Genomic DNA, 22,167 nt, shown 5'->3' with positions numbered 1-22,167 from the left:
CAGGGAGGTTTTTAAAGAAATTTCAAATAAGTTATTTGCTAATTATTATCTATTTATCAGCAGACATGGAAATAAAGCATACCAATTAACTTTGTATTCTTTTCCTGGAAATGTATTAAATAAATTACCAGCTATTAGCATAATAAATAATGTTAAAAATAAAGTAATTTAATTTTAAAGGTAAATATTGGGGTAATTTGGCAGTAATTCCAAAGAAATTTCAAATAGGTTACTTGCTTATTATCACCTAATTACCATGAATCTGTAAAATGAAGTGTTACCAATAATGAATCTGTGAATAAACTGTGTGTCCTCAGGTTGAGGCTCTGAGTGATGCAGTCTCTGTTTGGCGGAGGGGAGCTGGGGCTGCTGGGAGGAGGCGGCGACGGGGGCCTGAAGGAGGATGGCTGCGGCAGCGTGGCGTGGCACTCCTCGCCGATGCCCCCCGACGACGTCTACTCGGCCTCCCACTTCGCCCTCATCACCGCCTACCAGGACATCAAGACGAGGCTGGCCTGCCTGGAGCGGGAGAACACCAGCATCAAGAGGAAGCTTAAGATCTACGAGATCAAGGTGAAGCCGAATCACAAAGTCAAATATTAGGGAGATTTATTGTTGTTGTCCTTGTTGGTATCAGACGGCGCTGACAGGGATAAGGCCGGTTAGGTTTCTGATTTATTAGTCTTTCAGAAGAGGGAGCGAGCCTGTCCACCCTCAGCATTACTGAGGCACTGAGATTGTACACAAAGATAAAAGAGGAGAAAGCTTTTGGTGGGCTTTGATCGTGGACCAGCGGGGGAATAAACAGCAGAAATAACTCATGTTTAAGTAAAAATTATATTGAGTAACAACCGTAAGGAGCCCTGGGAGCAACGGAGCAAACTTAGCGGCTATAAAAAAAAGGTTTTGCACACGTAACTCCTCGTTGAAGCTGAATTAATGGCTCACAGGAGCTGATGCAGCTGAGTCAACATAGACCTTTAAAGTAACATCGGACCCCGTTCACACCTGCTATTAACATGCAATCTGTATATGCATGCAGTATAATGAGGGGAGGTCACAGGCTTCTGCTTTTTAACTGTTACCTGATGTTACCTGCGTTGTTAAAGGGTCTCAGTATGTAAATTATGGAGGCAGAGCTGCAACAAACATGGTCTTTCTCAGGTCAGGGGAAGTGCTGCTGCTCTACTTTGGTTTCCTTTGGTGAAGAAGTTCAAGTTGAAGTTATTTATTGTGATGTGCACAACAATTACAGAGAGTTGGCAATGGAAATCTTAGATCTCAGGCTCCCTCCAACAATGCTCATTAAATATGGATAAAAAGAAAATCATGCAAGTAAAAAAAAGGAGAATCTAAGACATAAAAGAGTGCAGAAGTTAAAACATAGGGATGAAATCAGATTAGTGTTCGGTTGGATGAGAGAGCAGGTGAGGCAGAAATCCACCTCCTAGCAGTAGCTGGGCCAACGGACACATATACAGTAGTGTAAAGGAACAGCGTGGGAGGACAGAAAGCGAGGAAAAGTGGAAAGAAAATAAGTGGAAGGATGGAGTTAAATGAGTGGAAGGATGCGGTGTAAAGCACAGAGAGTGGAAGAGGAATGAGGGAGTAAAGGGAGATAATGATGCAAAGAGCAAGGGAGAGATAAATTGCTTAAATTAAGAACGTAGAAGGATTAAAGAGAAGAAAAAAATCCTGGATATTCTTCTTATTATCATGAGTGTGTGGTGCTCTACTTATTCTAGGAATTATATGGTGTAATGTACCCACTCTCCCCTCAGCTTGTGTTAAACCTAGCTCTACTTCAGGTGCATGAGGACTTTCAACAAGCTGTTTACAATGCTGGAGAGAGACAGAGAGAGAGTATCAGCAGTACTTGTTTCTCGTCTGAGAACGAAATGCTTCAAATGATGAGAAGTTATCAAAGAGGCTGCTGTACTCCAAATGCTGAGAAGGACAATTCCAGAAAGATGCAAGCTGTTGCTGCATCCTGGTCTACGAGGGATACGGTTGGTAGGGAAACTGAAACTCTGAATCTGCTGTGATGTTCTGGTTGAATGTTGAATGCAAAATGCAGCTCCAGAAAGCTTCGACTCAGGGAGACGTGCGTCATGAGCAGCCAAGAAAAAATGTTGGCATTGTACGTTTCTGCAAACCATGGATACGTTGAACGTGGACGTTTTTGCATTTGAGCGTTATGGAAAGGTACATGGTATAATAACGAGTATAACAAGCGAGAAAGTCCACTAAGGGTGGGTCAAACAAACACAAGACTTTCACCCAAGAGACCGCTGTTCCTGTCCCATGCAAGACCAAAAGTAAAAGTTTACTTTACGCTTGTTACGCTTGTTACGCTTGTTATGCGTATGTTACGTAATGTTGCATAAGAAAGTCTGCAAAGCGCAGTTGTTATTTATGTACGATAGTTACATTGTTACAGTTGTTACATTACGTTGTTATGTTAAGTTATGTTACATCGTTACGTTACCTAACCTAACCTAACCTAACCAATCGTTTGGCAACTCTAAACCAACCCGAATTTATGGGAAGGCTTATAAATAGCACCACATTAGAAGGACATTCCACATGTCATGAGAACGCAATTTAGCCTTTTTGCGTGTCATTTTTACGCCTCACAACAATACTACGGTAACGGCTACATTCAGGTTTAGAAAAAACATCATGTTTGGGCTTAAAATAAGTACGTAAACTAAGTAAAATACGTACGGAAACAACTCAACATACGTACGGAAAACACGCCACAAACGTTACTAATGTAACTTCAGAATAACAACACTTTGGGACACGAACACCGGTTGAAAGTCCTGTATTGTTTCCTTCTTTCTCACATTTTATTCTGCACCACTGGCTCTGAGCGCAGCATATTTCACAAATGCATTTACATTGCAGTCAATATGGGCTACAGGGCGTACAAATCACACGCCAAAAGAGGCATTCCTATTGCATGTAAAATGACTTGCAAATTACCGTGTCATTCATACAACATTTAGTGCGACCAGGCTGGTTAACCACGTGGCATTGTGCGTTTCTGCAGTTGTGATACGAAGCTGATATGAAACGTATTTATGGTTCAAAACGTCAACATTCAACATATCTGTGGTTTACGTACAAAATTTTTTTTTCTGGCGACTGGGTTGTGGATGATTAGTGCTGATGTTTGTTGGATTTAGAAAAAGGTATTTTATGCCAGATTTTTTTTTTTCTAAAGAAATTGATGGAAATGCAGTTTGACTTTGTCTCTCCTCTCCTGCCATATGTGTCAGTGCAGAAATCCTGCATCCTTTTAGTGAGCAGCTGTTACTGGAGGCTGCAGGCTGCCACATCGCTGTTGACTTACTCACAAACGGCAGTTTGTTCAGGGCCGATTCCCAGAGAGACAGGTGTTGATTTGGGGGAGAGCAGGTGCAGATGTTAACTGTTTTCACACCTGTGCCTCTGTAAATACAGCATGTGCTTTTCTTCTTAGATTTGGATATCTATCAAAACAATAATCACAACATTGACTCCTGAAATGTCCAAATCCCAACATGGAAAGACCTTTCGCTCAATTCTTTTCTATTATTTTAAACCTTTTTTTTTTTTTTATGGAGAGGTGAGTGTTGCTGCAGGCTTTCTCTAAATACAAGATGCCTGAGTACAACTGCTGTAATGATGCAGGTGGAAGTGATTCCTGCTACTTTGAACATGGGTTGAAGTGAGGTTGTTAGCGCTCCCGATGCTCAGCAGTGTGAGGATTCTTGGGACCCCTGGGGGGTTTTGCCCTTGTTGCGAACATTTACTGTTAAACTGAGCAGAGAGAGGTGTTCTGCTAAATGGAAAAGGGTTGTTTGCTCCTCAAATAGACATTGCATCAGCGTCACTGACTTCATACAGAAAATGAAAAAGCCCTCGCTGCTTACGGTAGGCACTCTAAATGTAAATGTGTTCATTTAGGTCGAACCATATGCAGTTATATAACTCGTCTCGTGTTTGTCTGCTACCAGACAACAGTTTAGCACTGGAACGAGACAAATTGTTCACTTCACAAGTAAAACAACAGTAAATGTGGTGCAGCCCATAAAACGCATATTCGAGTTATGGTTACATAATCAGTCATATCTGCATAATGGTGGCAGCAAATAGTGCAATTAAATCTGCATAATTTAAATGTTCACATGTAATGCTGCTACATTTCATATCATATAAACCAGTAAATATGTTTCCCCCCATGAATCACGAGTTCTGAGGCAATAAGATCCCAAAATCCCATGTATAAGCCTATCTACTAACAAGTATGAGAGCCAGAGCACCAAATGAAGATTAATCCGCCGCTGAAAATAGTCCCCAACAAATGCACTGTTTCCTCCTGTTTGATTGACGTTTGATAAAAACTACAATGACCAGCTGTTTTAGGAAACTACTGAGCCTTTTTTAAAAATGAAACTATATATTTGTGAGATGTTTTCAAAGATTTACATCTTCAATAGAAACCAGTGGGCAACCTCTGGGGTCTGAGGAGTGAAGCCAATGTTGAAGTGCCTTAAACCTGCATTCTCTCTAACAGCCAGCAGGGGGTGACCCCTCTGGTTGCATAAAGAAGTCTGGTTGTATAGAAGTCTATGAGAAAATGAGCCTACTTCTCACTTGATTGATTACCTCAGTAAACATTGTAAACATGAGTTTATGGTCTCAATCGCTAGTTTCAAGTCTTCTTCAATACAGCATGATGTTCATTTAGTAAATGATGGTCCCATTTAGAGTCAGATAGACCATAAAGCAGGGGATGCTTTAGGGCGTGGCTACCTTGTGATTGACAGGTCGTTACCACGGCGTTGTCCAGTCTGGGAGTTGTCCACGTTTTCGTCGTAGAACTTTAACCCTTTCACAGTTTGTTTTCAGTTCAGGAAAGTTAATTATTACCTTTTTGGTCGCCTAAAAATGGTGCGTTTGGTTGTGCTTAGCTCCACCTTCTCGTGTCACTCCTGGCTGCAAAAAAAACAAGAGTGCGACGGCCAAAATGCCGAACGCAAGGCTTCAAAACGGCAGTCCACAAACCAATTGTTGACGTCACGGTGACTACTGGTGCCTTCAAATGAAACTTGTGAGCTGGTGTTTTACAACATGGGAAGTCGTGTACACGATATGATTGGTGTTCAAGTGGTTAAGTTGTGAAGAGCACAACGGTAATATTAACGTTATTTTTGGCGTCTAGAAGCGACAGAGGCTAACAATTTAGCAAGCTAGGTAACATAATGCAGGAAATGCAAAGGCACAATGAAAGAGGAGAAAGATGAGGCTGTTGGGAATATCAACATTTTCCTCAGACAGATTATAAAATCACGAAGAAAAACAATATACGACTACAATTACAATATATTAACTTATTATGAACCGAAAAACGTACTTCCATGGCCACCGCCATTTCTGACAACGTCAACAAACACGTCACAACTCGTGAGCTTTCAGAAGCTTTCCACTTACGAGGTTGTGTATACCACAAGAGATGGCGTTCATATGGACTCTTCTCGTGAACACGGTAAACACGATCCCATTTGAAGGCACCATACGTCCACTTCTTATATACAGTCTATGGTAGAAACCAATGGGCTTTGGGTCTGAGAGCCACTAACAGGAAGTCTTGACAATAACAACATAAAATATCGCCGGTCCTTGCCTTTTGCCTAATGAGTGTAATTTTGAAAATGCCACAGTGGAGCGATCAGATGTGTCTGAGATATCGTGAATGTCATAAAAACACTAAAATGAAAATTATAGCACCCACTCTCGGGCCAACGGGTGTCATTTTGAAAAATCATTTCCAGAGTTTAGTCAAGAAATACGAACAGATGGACAAATAAAGTAACTGACGGACAAACAGCAGCTGAGTCACACACACACACACACACACACACACACACCCCACGTTTCATTGTGTGGGATGAAATTCAAAAAGTACGATTAAAGCAACTGGCTGTGTACAGTCAATTCACAGAGGAGTTTAGGAGAAGTAGAAGATAAAAATCTAGTTCATGAGGAACAAAAAACATGACACTACACCCTGATCCCCTGAGCGATATCTGGGCCAAACAGAAACAGAAGCTGCAGCTGATACGAGATGAATCTTTCATTATCACAGCGTGAAATCATCAAAAATTGCAGAAAACAGCAGGAAAAACAAAAAGTATAAATAAGCAGAAGAGTTCTTTCACTGTTTTTTTTACTATCTTGCTCTATACGCTTAATGCATGTCCATAATTCTATATTTCTGTAATGTGATTAACGTCTTTTTTTTTTTGCAGTTTCCTATGATCAACGAGTTTGGGGAGGACACCAACTCCTACTGCTCCTTCGAGAGCAAAGAGACGGCGCTGCTGCACTCTGAAAATGGAAACCTGCAGCAGAGAGTCAACGTCCTGACCCACGAGGTGAGAGGACAGATGAGGACAAAGAGGGGGGAGACAGACAGGGGGGAGGATGGGGGAGGAAGATGAAATATGAGAGGAGGCAGAGGAGAAATGTGTACAAAATAATCCATTAAATAAACTGGAGAGAAAACAAATCTTATCACATGAAAAGGTTTTCCTCAGAGCAGAAATCCCTCCCTGCGTGTGAATTAATAGAATTAAAAGTAAAATTGAGGCCAACCGTGGTGGACTCACTGTACGTATGCTGAAAGATGTCCAGAACTAATTAAGGAAGCTGCTGTCCAAGCAAAAAATTACTGTTTTTAAGACACCGTCCAAGGAGCGCTGTGACATGGGATTTACACGCTGGTGTTCTATTTTTGAGACGCGCTATAATTGGGAAGAAACCTGGCCAAGATTCTGCTGAATGTGTACGCCTTAAGAGAGAAGAAAGTAGAGTAGACGTGGGATAACACGTTATGAAACGATTTAATACAATTACAACGTGCATTTAAAGGGGACGTATCAGGCTCATTTCCTTCTACTTTGGGTTTAGAACGTGTTTACATGCTTTAAAGATAGGATCGATGATGTTGGAAAGCTAGCATCATTTGAAAGTAGCATCGCCTCAGGAGCTTCGTCTAAACCCCCCTTCCCCTCGGGGCTCCTTCCAATGCAACGCCCGCCCCCACACACACACACACATGCACAAGCACCGCCGCATCCTAACTACTTCACAGACACAGAGCGGAGAGAGGACCTCAACTCAACAACGCTACCTCATGACAAGTAACCGCGGCAGTGCTACTGCAGGGCTGAGTTTTCTCTTCCATTCTCCAGGAACTGGCGGCGGCGACACACTTTGAGTTCAGGCTGGTGCACGCCAAGGGAAGGGTACGAGCAGGGAGGCATCTGATTGGTTCTTTCCAAGCGGACCTCGACGTAGTGATTGGTAGACGTTTTTACAGGATTACAGCAGCTACAGATGACGGCTCTTTTTCGGTCCTTTTTTCAGAGCTCATCAGTAATGGATCGCTGTCGGGGTGTAAAGACCATTTCAGCCAATATGACAAATAGTGTAGACTGGAGAACATCGTCAACCCTGCCTTTAATGTTCAAAAAACACATTATTGTTCTCATCCTGTCTGTCTGAATATACCTGTATTCACCCTCTGTCTGAAATGCTCCGTTTTAGCGCCTGTCTCTTTAAGAAGCTCAGTCTGATCTGATTGGCTTGCAAGAAAAATATGGTGCACCTTTAACCTTTCAACTTTTAAACTTTATTACAGTCGTCATACAGGCACATACATGAGATTTGACTCATCCTAAGCATTTAGGAGCAGTGGGCTGCTGTGAAGCGCCCGAGGAGTAACTTCAGGTTCAGTGTCTCGCCCAAGGACACTTCGACATGTATACAGTAGGAGCCGGGGATCGGACCACCTTTAACCTCCTTGCGATTTAAAGGACGACTCGCTCTACCAACTGAGCTACTTCAGGACATTTCTGACTACATACATGCTGAAAATCAAACATTTTTACTGTATTCATTTAGATATTTTCCTAAGTAAAAGTCCCTAGAAGTGTATGATTCAACTTTTTGTGTTAAAAAAAATAGAAATAAATCGTAATATTGAATCGCAATACTTAAAAATCACACTACATACATCAGGAGATAGGTGTATCGTCCTACTAAGCAGCCCACAAAAAACTGACTGGGTTGTTTCATTTCACAGTTTGTGGGTTGGTATCCACTCCAGATACCCTAATGGACGTGCACAAGCACTGGAAAAGTGAGTTTTTCATGACATGTCCCTTTTAAAATATAAAACAAGATGCTACTCACAGACAGTATTTCAAAAGAATCAGTTTTACTACTTGTAGTGTAAAGAGGAGAATGGCAGCGCCCATAATGTGTTTGGACTGCTCATTCCCATCTCTTGCAACTCTACTATTTTCTCTGACTGTGTGAACGAGAGCGTGGGGAAATAGAAAAGAGAAACGACTGACACAGGAAGGCAGTGGTAAAACCGGTAGCGGTAAAAACAAAAAAAAAGAGCTAGAGAGCAAGAAAGAGGAAGGAAATGGTTTATGGGAGCAGCAGAAGCGATTAGCGTGGGACACGCAAGGTCACACGGCTCTGACACCGAGCGCTCAGAGTGATGAAATGTGCCGTGGCTCGCTGAGCATGCTCTGTTGGGACAGGACCCCCCCCCCCCCCACATACACACCTTATCCTCTTCCTTTTGGTGAAGTGGTGACTTGCAGTTATCAAGGAGAAGCAGAGAAAGGTGACATATTTCCCGTCTGAGAATTTAAAGGTCACGAAGCAGAAAGCAAAAAATGTTGTTGATGTTTTTCCAATAAAATGCAGATAAAACCGACAGCCGAGGCTATAAAGTGAGCGTGTGTACATTTAGTTTGGGGAATATTTACCACTAAAGCACCATATCAACTGACATAAGGGACTTAAAGTGAGTTCTGCCTCTGCCTTATTACTGGATATTGAGGCCATGTTTTGCAGAGTGTCCCTGTGTCAAAATCCACTTTTAAGACCTTCATTATTTCAGTTTTGGGTTTATATTTTACGTATTTCTAAATGAATGTGTTAAATCATATTATGACACAGCAAATTTAGTAGTAGTAGTAGCTAGTAAACCAGGTATTATTCAAGCAAAAAACTGCACACATTGAGCAGAGAGAGGAAGAAAGGAGGGGTTAACACAGCGGCACATTATCTGCATTGTTTTTTGTTAATCCGGCCATGATGACAACATTGAGTCTTCCCTCAACAAGTGGTGTATGGACACATGCAACAATAGTGGATGGAAACGCAAATTAATTCACCTTTTATTTGCAGATTCTCTGGAAATTCGGTTCAAATTTGCGTTACATTTACTGGCATTTGCTGGCTAATGTCACCGTGTTCTGAGAGCAGGCGGCAACCTGCTGGTCTGAAAAGTGAAGCCAATGCTGAAGTGCCTTAAACCTGCATTCTCTCTAGCAGCCAGCAGGGGGCGACTCCTCTGGTTGCTAAAAGAAGTCTAGTTGTATAGAAGTCTATGAGAAACTGAGCCTACTTCTCACTTGATTTATTACCTCAGTAAACATTGTAAACATGAGTTTATGGTCTCAATCGTTTGTTTCAAGTCTTCTTCAATACAGCATGATGTTCATTTAGTAAATTATGATCCCATTTAGAGTCAGATAGACCATAAAGCAGGGGATGCTTTAGGGCGTGGCTACCTTGTGATTGACAGGCGTTGTCCGGTCTGGGAGTTGTCCGTGTTTTCGTCTTAGAAATGTAACCCTTTCACAGTGTGTTTTCACTTCATGAAAGTTATTTATAACATTGTAACGTATCGTATGATATCTTACTATGAATGTCCGGCAAAATGTGTCAATTTCCATTTGTTACATGCGTACAGTCGTTTCAAAATAAACTTTCGTCTTCACATGAAACAGCTTGGTTAGGTTTAGGCAACAGAATTATTTTGTTAGGTTTAGGAAAAGATCATGGTTTGAATTAAAAAAACTAAGGAAGTGGCGTTTCTTAAGTACGGAAGTTACGTGACAAATAAACTAATGTTGACTTTTGGTTTCACGCTGGAGACGAACACCGGTTTCCTGGGCAAAAGTCTGATTCTTTTTGTACTTAAACTACTTCCTGGATCACGACTATGTGGATTACATACACATTGATTTCGTGGGATATATAGGAATTACAGTGCACTACTTTTTGTAGGTATAGCTACGAACAGACTGAACGTTTTGGTTGCCTAAAAATGTGTTATTCAGCATTCGGTTGAACGTAGCTCCACCCTCACTGGTCACTACTGGTTCCAAAAAACTAAGATGGCAACGGCCAAAATGCCGAACTCGAGGCCTCAAAATCGCAGTGTTTTGACTACGTCCACTTCTTATATACAGTCTATGTCTGAGAGCTTAGCATTACTTTATCATAACTGATAGATAGGAAATAAAAAAGGGAGAATTATCCTTTAGATTAGGTTTTATCGACCCTCCTCATCTTTCTTCTCCTCTCAACAACAACAACATTAAAGCTTACAAAGAAAAACTCCACACTGCAATCACATCAACTGTTTTATACCAACTAATTAAACTAAAAAACTAAAATAAAACCAGCCAGCTTTCAACCCAAGAGGCCATTTATAACAACCAACCGATCCCACATACAGATTCCAGACAAGTGAGAATGTAAAAGGTGATAATGAGAACATCTTTAGGTAGTTTTTTAGATCTCATATCTGTGTGCGTCTCCGAGTACTCCCTCCCCTCAGTCACGATGCTGTTGACAAGCCATCCTACACCTTAGTGCCAGTTTTCTACAAGCATATGTTACCATAGACACGCAGAGCAGGCCTCGCCACTCCGGCACACAAGCAGTGATGTACCTCTTTGTCCTCGCCGGCTCTCTTGTTTATCTCACTCCTTTGCTGCTGCTCCCACTCTCCATTCTCCGTATTGTGTAAAGTGACCATATTCTTCAACAGAAATCTCACTTCCTCGGCTGCTTTGAAAAATCTCTCAATGTGCTGTGCTATGTCACTGCTCTCAGATCTGTCAGAGAGTTGGCATCCGAGCGACATTCAGCCCCTTATTATGCCACGTTGTGATAGATCAGCAATAAAATAGTGTTGAAGATGATTGTTGAAATCATCATTAATCCGTTTTGTGGAGATGCGGGAGGCGTACATGCTGAGGTGTCAGGATTTCGGTGTCCTAAATTTCCATGGTTACACAACAATTTTCTTAAGAGACACATTTGATGACTCTCACAATGGAAGTGTTTTTTTCTCTCTCTTTGGGAGGAAGTTTGAAAACTGTAAAGAACGGGGAAAAGAAAGTAAATGTATGTCAAGCCCTTTTCTGCTCTTGGTTCTGAGTTTGTGTTTCTGTGCGTGTCACTTCAGCTCCAGAAGAGGAAGGAGAGAGAGGAGCAGCTGGAGGACGTGATCCAGGCCTACGAGAAGATTCACATGGAGAAGAGCAACCTCCAGAGGGATCTCGACAAGATGGTCAGACACATTACTCAGTCCACTGCACTGTGCACTCATTTTGCAGGAGCCATATGGCTCATTAATAAACTCTTAGAGCTTCACATTCTGCTGAATATAACATGTAGAACTGGAACATTAGAGATGTGGCCAAAAGTACATAAAGTTCATACAGTTTGTGAGCTTTTGTTCTTGAGCTGTTTTTAAGATTTGGTTCCAATTTACAGGAAATCTTAATGCTATAACATAATAATAATATTCTAGACCCGCTTTTCACAAACTTTGTTCTGGGACAAACCATCGTGACCCAATTCACAATAGTCTATAAATCAAATTTGTGCATAAATTAACCATTTTTACTACCATTTCCGCATCATCTTGAATAGGTAAACTAGCCAATTTGAAGAGATATATGTTTGATAAATCAAATAAATACATTTAAGTGGAGTTAACAAATTCGTGCTTTTTTCCTGTAGGGTTAGTGTACGCTCGCTTTTCATATTAGATTCAATGTTATAAGTCAAGCTACAATTATTATTAACGCCACCGTGCACAAAGCCAGCTCCATAAAGAAATGGTTTTCCCAGATTGGTGCTCTGATGCTACGTGTCCACAGGCTCTGTCCGTTCCACGCTTCCCATTCATTGTCTATGTAAGTAGCCTTGCAATGTATTCTGGTAGTGTGGCGGCGCGATTCGAGAGACGGAGCGTCACGACGGCCGTTCCTCATTTGCTTTAAGTTGAGGGCTATTCTACTTTATGCAAATCAGGGGCGTTGAATGCGACTCACCACCTCTTCATTCTCTGCTCAGGTAGACATTACTCCTCTATATCTTTACATAGACAATAGTTGTTTGCTGTTATATTAATGCTCTGGATATTGAATTAAGCACCTTTATGGCAGTGCAATACTAAATTGTTGGACTAACCCTTTAAAGGATGGTCTGACTATAGATTTTATACAAATATGCAACAAAACACAATATCAAAATTCTTGATAAATCCTTGAAGTGTGCATATTTCTGTTGCATACTGTTGCATATGACTGTCCAGTTTCTCTTTCCTGACTTGGTTGCTCTGATAATACGACCAAGAAGAAAACAGACACTTGATGAAATGCTCTGGATCGCGTTGACTGGACACTCTGGAGTACGCTGCTCATTTCAAAGTAATTGCCAGTGAGCTAATGAGCAGTTTTTTTTTCATTACTTCTTATACTGAGTCAACAGTCCTTCAGAAAGAAGAGTCCTTGATATTCCTCATCCAACACAAAACAAACACTTGATTGACTGTAAGGGGTACATACGCCTCAAAAAGATTACATTTATTACATTTTAATTGTTTGTTTTCCAACATACAGCACTGCAAAAACAAGATTAGTTTTTAGCTCTATCCTCTTGCTTCTTTTGTCAATACATGTGCATTTTTCAGACTGTGAGAATCTCCTTTTTTTGAACACATTTCTGTAACTGAGTTACAAATCAAAGTGGATCCAGACCAGGTAGACGCTTCCAACTGAACAGATTGGCTGGCTGGTCTCTCCCAGATCCCCTCTGTGATAATAAACCCTCTCATATGAGAGCGAAGTCTATTGAGCAGCTCATGCCGAGCAGCCTCAGCAGTTTTATGTGGGCACAGAGTGATTAGGGGATGAGGAGCGCCAAAGATGTTGGAACTGCCACCTGGCGAGGACTGACACCGTGTCAATGTCACCTGAAGTCTGTGACATTTCCTGGTAATGTGTGAAACCCAAAGTGTTTCCATACTTTACTGGATGTGTAGTGTTTACCACGCTGGATTTAACATGTGAGGGTGCAGCTCGTATCCACGCCGACCCTCCGCCGTTTTCTACTTAATCGTTTCGGCTCGTTGCGGTTTGTTTTGGTTGACGGATACGGAATAGATATGACGTCACGTTACTCAGATAACAATAATAACTGCGATAACTTCCTTCTATCTCCGCATAGACTCAAATGAAGCAAATATATCGATTCTGGCATTAAAAAATATCACTCCCCGTTTGCAAATATGAGTATTATAATAACCTTGCCAGGATATGAATGTAGATTAGTGATACCAATATTTAGCAGCCTTGGACATGTTCACAAACAAAGCCATAAGTGCTAAAGAACGTACTGTATATAACCTCTGTTAATATTTTAATTCTGTATAGGTGTTATGTAATTGTTGGATTAAATTAAAGTAAATGTGTGTGCTTGCAGACGAGCCTGGTGGAGAAGCATGTGGAGCGGATCCTGGGCCTGGAGTCGGCTCTGAGGCAGAGAGAAAACTCCCTGCAGAAACTCAACATGCAGCTGCGCAGCAAAGACATACAGTACCTGCAGCTGCACGCCGGCCCGGACGCACACAGTGAGTGGCTGTCTACTCTCACTCAGGATGTACATCTAGAGTTGAGATTTCTTTGCTAGGCAACAGTTTGGGTCCATGATTAGTTCCTGTCAGCTGATGTTATTTACATACACTGCAACAGGAAATAACCTGGGACACATTTAGAATGTTTATGTTTAAAACCGTGTGATGGTCTAAATATTGTAGATTTGTGACATCACAAATGGACAGAAATCCTAACGGCTTGTTTCAAACGCACAATTTCTGAATACGGACTGTGTGTGTTTCTCTGAATATTAAGTTGATAGTTTAACAGTATTTATATAGCATTTAAACCTGCTTTATAATATAAAACACATGAACATCTGACTTTTTACAATATGGGACCTTTAAAGCATGTAAACATGTTCTAGTAGGTTGAAACATCACACCTACTTTTGTTTACGGTGTGAATTTTGATTCGTTTGTAAAGTCCCACAAAGCTGCAGAATACAGTTCACTGATCAGTTTCTTAAGGTTTCTCCAAAAATCATAGCTTGAGAATTTGATACCGGCACATCCTTAATTTATATATCTATTTATAAATAAATATATGTAATGTAAATGTAAAACACAGATTTCAGAGGATTGTTTGGGTCAGTATTTTGATACCCATTTTAATACTTACTAGGTACAGTGAGAAAATACATTTCTACATCAACCAGTTATCTCTGTTAATCACTGCTCATCTTCTCTCTGCATCTTTAATCTAATCCAACAATCTGGCCTTAAAAGCATTTTAATTGAGGTCAGGTTACTCCTCGGCTTGTTGGAGAGAACCAGCTTGGACATTTTGTTCCAACTCTCCAGTCCCAGTCGCAGAAAAACAGACCTCCTGAATTGATGGCGGGCGCAAACGATTGAAATTCAAAACATTTACTCGTGCCTGGTTCTGTAGATTTGAGGATTTCTCAGTATTATTCAGCCTGTTGCTTCCATCTGCACAGCTGACTGATCTCTATTGTAATAAGTCTGTGTCACCAAATGCTAAAAAAACCTGTGAGATTTTGAACGCATTACGATGCAAATTAATTCCTGTTATCAGAAATGTGAAAAAAGTTTCAAAGATGCTTCAAACTAGGCAGGTCACTCACACTGTTTTCACTGCATTTATGAGACTAAAAGGCTGCGAATTAAACCTTAAATCCTTATCAAGTCAGCAGATTCCCTCGTTTTCAGACTGCAGCACAGAAGATAAAATATGCAGTCCACTGATAGTGTTAAACTTTAGCTGTTCTAGAGTCAGTAGATGCTAAACTCTGCCCTCTTCAACGACGTGGGTGGCTGATGGAGACCTTGAAGAAATGTGTCACCGCCCACCTCAACAGATGCCTCTACTGATGGAATACCATAGATATTATATCTGTGCAGCCTGGTTTCATACACTGTTCACAGCTATACCTACAAAATGCACTGTAATTTGTGTATATCCCACAAAATCAATTATCTGTAATTAACATAATCGTGAACCAGGAAATATAAATAGTGACGAACGCCGCGTAGGGAGGAGGTCGGGGTCAATGGGTTGCTCAAAAAACATCGGACTTTCACCCAGGAAACCAGTGTTCGTGTGAAACCAGAAGTCAACGTTGATTTATTCATCACTTCCGGAGTTATTTTAAACCAAACCACCAACTTTTCCTAAACCAAGTCGCTCTTTTCCTAAACCTAACTAAGTAGTTTTATTGTCTAATCCCAACCAAGTCGCTCTTTTCCTAAACCTAACTAAGTAGTTTTGTTGCCTAATCCTAACCAAGCCGATCTTTTCCTAAACCTAACTAAGGAGTTTTGCTGCCTAATCCTAACCAAGTCAATCTTTTCCTAAACCTAACTAAGTAGTTTTGTTGTCTAAACCTAATCAAGCCAATCTTTTCCTAAACCTAACTAAGTAGTTTTGCTGCCTATTGCCAACTAAATCCATCTTTTCCTAAAACAAATTTAGTAGTTTTGTTGCCTAATCCTAACCAAGTCGATCTTTTCCTAAACCTAACTAAGTAGTTTTGTTATGTAAACCTAATCAAGCCAATCTTTTCCTAAACCTAACTAAGTAGTTTTGTTGTCTAAACCTAATCAAGCCGATCTTTTCCTAAACCTAACTAAGTAGTTTTGCTGCCTAATCCTAACCAAGTTGATCTTTTCCTAAACCTAAGTAGTTTTGTTGTATAAACCTAATCAAGCCAATCTTTTCCTAAACCTAACTAAGTAGTTTTGTTGTCTGAACCTAATCAAGCCGATCTTTTCCTAAACCTAACTAAGTAGTTTTGTTGTCTAAACCTAATCAAGCCAATCTTTTCCTAAACCTAACTAAGTAGTTTTGTTGTCTAAACCTAATCAAGCCGATCTTTTCCTAAACCTAACTAAGTAGTTTTGTTGTCTAAACCTAATCAAGCCAATCTTTTCCTAAACCTAACTAAGTAGTTTTGCTGCCTAATCCTAACCAAGTCGATCTTTTCCTAAACCTAACTAAGCATAGGTAGAATTTTGCATCAAACTGTCATATTTAATGGAAAGAAAAATCTATTGTTCCTGAATTGTTGTGTGAGGAGTCAGAGTTTGCAAGGTAATATTGACGATTAATAGCTGTATATGAATGTGAGATACAGTATACGACTGCACACATGAGGAGGCAGGAGGTATATAAAAGACGATGTGCTGTTAGTGTCTTCTGGCTCAAGGACTGAGTCTGTGTGAGCGGAGCTGAATCACTAACATGCCCACGCAGATCACATCACCCAGGTACAAACTGAAAGATGCTGCCCTTGGAGAGAAGTCAGCTCTTCTGCTTTTTCATATATTGTACAACAACCGTGTGGACGGCTGCATTAGTCAGGGCGAAAAGGCATTTAGTGAAATATAAGTGGTTTTCTCTGTCTCTTTCCCTCCCAGTGCTGGACTGTCCAGCTATGACCCTCCAGAGCTCCCGTAGCCTGGACGCCCTGTCCGACCTGAAGCTGCAGCGGCTGGAGGCCGAGCTGGAGGGGGCGCGTCACGAGGCCCAGGGGGCATGTCAGAGGGAAGAAGAGCTGAAGGGGGAGTGTGAGAGACTGAAGGAGGACATGAGGATGCTGCAGAACAACCAGAGGGACAGGGTCAGTGTTTGCTTATTTTAGTCTGGACATTTTAAATTATGTAAAGAATACTGTCAGAGAAGCAGTTGACCACAGTACTTTCTTGTGACCCCATGTTACATTCAAAGACAACATTTTTGACATTGAACGTTGGCATTTGATGTTGAATTTTATGCTGCAGAATTGTACAACATGAACATGATTCTTCAGGATTCTGGGCTGCACATATACAGTGGTGGTCATCCAATAACAAAACACATCCCAGATGATGTACAGTGCCTTTTTAAAGCACCACAGGGGGGGGACATATATTTCTGGCTCCAGTGGGAGACAACAACCCGACCTTGCCAGTTTACTACAGATCCCAACACAGCAGAGTCTCTGGGCTCTACCCAGGACCAGAGGGATGCATATGCATCTACAGCTTTTTTCCATTAGTGCTGCACTCAATATTGTACATAAAGGAATAGTTTGCGAGTTAGATGGGAGAATTGATACCACTCTTATGTCTGTACATTAAATATGAAGCTACAGCCAGCAGCCGGTTAATTTAACTTAGCTTAGCTTAGCACAAAGACTGGAAACTGGGGGAAACGGCTAACCTGGCTCTATCCAAAGGCAGCCGGTTAGACTGTTATCAGGTCATTAAATGGGCGTCATCAGTGGTTATAAGCCGCATAGATGTGGGTCAGTAGGGGCCTGCTATACCCACCAGTAGGTTTTATCATTGATTCATATGGACGATCGCTGAAAGAAGGAATAAAAGACGACAATAGCAACCTCTAGCGGCCGTAGTAATTATGACAGGAGCAAAAGTGGAAGTCAGGCGCTGTAGTATAGACATTGTGAAACTCCATATGGGGTGGAGGTATGGGGCGATGGATGGGACAGTGTTTTAGTTGCCTAAACCTAAAGAAGTTGTAGTTGTGTTGCCTAAACCTAAAGTGGTTATAGTTTTTTGCCTAAACTTTAGTGTTTTAGTTGCCTAAACCTAAAGAGGTTGAAATTTTGTTGTATAAACCTAAAAAAAGTTGTAGTTTTGTTTCCTAAACCTAAACAAGTTGTTTTGTTTGTGTTTAAAACGTAACCTTTCATTCAGTTTTATAACGTATTGCTTTGAAGGTTAACTTCCTACTGACCCATTGACCCACATCTATGAGGCTTATAAGGACTGATAACACCTATTTAATGGCCTGATAACAGTCAAATTGGGTGCCAAAGGTAACGTTAAAAAAATAATTCCATATAAAATAAAACCACAACGTGACATTTTTAGTTTTCAGCTTTTAAACAAACAAGATATAACGTGTTTATTAGAGAGCTTTATCAGTTCTGGTAGGTGGGTTTTGTCACATTCAAACAGAGCCAGGCTAGCTGTTTCCCTCTGTTTCCAGTCTTTGTGCTAAGCTAAGCTAACCGGCCTGTGGCGGTGGGTATAGATTTACCGTACAGGCATGAAAGTGGTATCGATCATTTCATCTCACTCACAGCAAAAACAAGATGACAACTTAACATGTGGAGCTATTCCTTAACATCTTCTTACAGCTGATTTGCCGCCCTTTAATGTCACATCAAGGCATCTTATAGTCACTAAAAAGACAACATCTCAATTTTCCTAAAACAGTTATCTCTCTCTCTCTGGTTATCTCTTTCTCGCCATAAAATAAGGTCCACAGTTGCACACGTATACACAAATAAACACACACACCTTGCTTGAATAATAATAATACATGTTTTCACCCATGTCCACTTTATTTCTAACGAAGTTACCTTCAGACATGTTGCCTCGACGGGCTCTTGCTGTCAGATTTTGTCCAATATTCTACCTGCACCTGCATGCTAATCTAATTTCACGCTCTACTTCGACAGGAAATGACTTCTCCGTGCAAGCAGTGTGATGTGGAGTGGATAAAGAAGGTGGGAGATGAGCAGTAAGTGACCACAGCCGATCTCTGGGCGAAGGAAGGGGAGGAAATAAAACTAGGAGCGATGGAAAGAAAGGAAAGGTATGTCAGGAAGGAGAGAGATATCGGTTAAGGAGCATCATCTACGACGGAGAAAAGAAAGGAGACATGTTTCACTAGAAACAGCTGCTCATCTGGATCTTTATCCTGCTGTGATGCGCTCGGGCCGACCTCCAGGGACCTCATTAGAAACTAGACGAGCTCGCCATCGCTGCCTAACTGGGTTCAAACGCAGCATTAATAAAAGGAGTGTTATTCTTTGTGCACAAAAGCTGCATTTACATATACACTCCACTATATGTGCATCCAAGTGTAACACCATTGTTTCTGTATTGACAAGAGATTAGTGTGAGCAGTAGGGGGCAGTGTGAGCACGGTGGAGGACGCCTTCCTGTCCATTTCCTCATCTATATGAGGCTTTAAATCCATTCTCTCTTATTGGTCCACACCTCAAACCACACGTAAAGAGCAATAGTGAGCATTCAAGCTGCTGTGTTTCTCTGCAAACCTGCTGAGAGGAAATAAAGTAGCTTCATGTCCTCATCAAATTGCCCCAGCCTGGCATCGCATGACTTGTTTACAAGGTGTTACAGGTAAAATAAAAACTAGAAACCACAGATGACGACTCCCACACAGTGAAACCCCAGAGGAGTTTCGATGGGGAGCAAACTGAAAGTAAACGGTGCGGCAGTGAAGAGAGCAGTGTGGTGGAAGCCTACTGCTTTTTTCCAGACCTCGGTCACCTTTTGGTTTTACTCAACAATATCACTAACTCCCACTGAAAACCTACCAATGAAACAACTCTGTTTTGCTGGTGCTCTTTCTTGTAATTGGGCTCATTTAGTGTAAACTGCACAGATTGATATGGTGGGGTTTTGCATGTGTTGTGTAGAGCATATTAACACAGCTAACCTAATAATCATCAGCACTTTAAAAGGAGTACTTCAACCCACAAAATGATTATCTTAATATCAATTACTCACCCCATGTTAACTTGATTTTTATTGCTAGATGGGAAATGTTAAACTACCGTACCAGAGGCTTAAAAGTATTGTATTTGAAGAAAATTATCATAAGTGAGTCATCCCCATGAGAATAAATAGGCATAAATGTGTAATTTCACAAAACACTTGTTTAAACGACTTTTTAACATGCCTAAAAATCGACCCGCTTTGGGTTTTTCTTTTTTTTTTTAAGCAATTGACGTAGCTATGATGCATGGACATAAGGTTACTGGCAACCCATTCATTTATCCAGCGATATCTCTGTCATTTTTACTGCTAATGAAAAGATAAATGTACCGATGGTTGTATGTGTGACTGTTTGTAAACGGACGTTTTGATATAGTTTTGCTGCTGTTAAACGCAGCCTACATTTACTTAAATTCATCAAGATTTTTGACGGGGTGAATAATTGATATACAAATGGACATTTTGTGGGTGAAGTATTCCTTTAAGAAAGTCTGTCGGGGGAAATTGGTGTTATTTAAAAAATAGGTTTTTGTCAGTAAATGAGTTTTACTGTGATACTTTTAAAGGTCCCATATTGTAAAAAGTGAGATTTTCAGGTCTTTTATATTATAAAGCAGGTTTAAGTGCTATACAAATACTGTTAAACTATCAAAACGCTAAATATACGGAGAAACACACACAGCCCGTATTCAGAAATTGTGCGTTTGAAACAAGCCGTTAGGATTTCTGTCTATTTGTGATGTCACAAATATACAATATTTAGACCATTACACGGTTTTAAACGTAAACATTCTAAATGTGTCCCAGTTTATTTCCTGTTGTAGTGTATGTTAATAACATCAGCTGATAGGAAGTAAATATGGACCCAAACTGTTGCCTAGCAACGCAATTCTGTTGCAATTCCATTGAAATGCACTAAAATGGAGCATTTCAGACAGAGAGGGTGAATACAGGTATATTCAGGCAGACAGTACGAGGAAAATAATGTGTTTTTTTTACATTACAGCATGTAAACATGTTCTAGTAGAAACACAAAATACAAGTATGAACCTAAAAATGAGCACGATATGGGAAATTTAAAGCTTCTCCAGTACTCAGAAATTGTTAATAGCAGCAACTTAATTGATGGATTCATGAAACCTAAATAGAGCAAAACTAATGTAATTTTATCTTTCATTGGTCACAAGATGTTCTTGTTTTGTGTCATGTTTCTCTTCTTTTTTCCATCTGTTTCGTAAGAGGTTTGTGGCTAATCTGACAACATGTCATATTTTTATGTAACATTTGTGGATTTTTAGTGTGCATCACTCATAACTACTAAATACGTGAATGGGTTGCCCTCACCAACCACAAGCCACGCTGCAGCAGTCACAGGCAGCCACCTGGCACTACACCCCCCCACCCTCCTCTTTACTTCAGTATTCAGAGCGACTGACTAATCCCTCTTCAGCTTTCAGAAAGTGAGAGCTGTTTCCAATAAATCACTACACGATGTTTTTAAGTTGAACCCTCATTTCTTGTTGGAAATTCATAAAAACAACAAAGTAATGACGTCTTTAGGAAATTTATAGAGTCGGACTTTTAAAACCACAAAGAGTAGCTTTTGGAAATCCATTTTACTAGGGCTGTCAAAGTTAATGTGATAATATTAATAACACTTTAACGCAAATTTGTTTCAACGCCACTAATTTCTTTAACAGCAAGTTTTTAATGCTAGAGTAAAGATACTGGTATTATATGAAACTAGAAAACCTAAAGAATCCATCGTTATCAACCGTGTAAAAAACTGTCATGGTTATTTTCAAAGGGGTCCCTTGACCTCTGACCTCCAGATGTGTGAATGTAAATGGGTTCTATGGGTACCCACGAGTCTCCCCTTTACAGACATGCCCACTTTATGATAATCACATGCAGTTTGGGGCAAGTCATAGTCAAGTCAGCACACTGACACATGTCATGATTTGAGCATATTGTTTTATGCTAAATGCAGTACCTGTGAGGGTTTCTGGACAATATCTGTCATTGTTTTGTGTTGTTAATTGATTTCCAGCAATAACTATATACATACATTTGCATTAAAAGCAGCATATTTGTCCACTCCCATGTTGACAAGAGTATTAAATACTTGACAAATCTCCTTTTAAGGTACATTTGGAACAGATAAAATCATGCAATTAAATATTTTAATCAATTGACAGCTCTAGTTATTATTGATAACTAGCCCCAAAAAATACTTAACAGCCCAACACACTGACTGTTTGATGCTCTGTGACTTGGTGTGAGGACTGTTTGACACCTTTCCTCATGCGAGTGTGAAAAGCCCCCTCCGTTTAACACCTGTACCTCAAGGACGCCAG

At 40.6% G+C, this 22,167-nt stretch overlaps 1 protein-coding gene across 1 annotated transcript in view; it reads left to right on the top strand.

The window, feature by feature from the left end:
* tbkbp1 (TBK1 binding protein 1) overlaps positions 1-22,167 on the top strand; it is a 66,501-nt gene that overhangs the window by 32,253 nt on the left and 12,081 nt on the right. The window contains exons 2-7 of the mRNA XM_037754821.1: positions 318-573; positions 6,300-6,425; positions 11,336-11,440; positions 13,642-13,789; positions 16,694-16,896; positions 18,745-18,806. Of these exons, the coding sequence (XP_037610749.1) occupies positions 334-573; positions 6,300-6,425; positions 11,336-11,440; positions 13,642-13,789; positions 16,694-16,896; positions 18,745-18,806 (884 nt within the window). The 5' untranslated portion in view covers positions 318-333. The remainder of the gene's footprint in view (positions 1-317; positions 574-6,299; positions 6,426-11,335; positions 11,441-13,641; positions 13,790-16,693; positions 16,897-18,744; positions 18,807-22,167) is intronic.

This window comes from Sebastes umbrosus, chromosome 20 (genome assembly GCF_015220745.1).
Source record: "Sebastes umbrosus isolate fSebUmb1 chromosome 20, fSebUmb1.pri, whole genome shotgun sequence".
Lineage (NCBI taxonomy): Eukaryota > Metazoa > Chordata > Actinopteri > Perciformes > Sebastidae > Sebastes > Sebastes umbrosus.
This window is presented reverse-complemented; position numbering and strand designations above follow the sequence as displayed.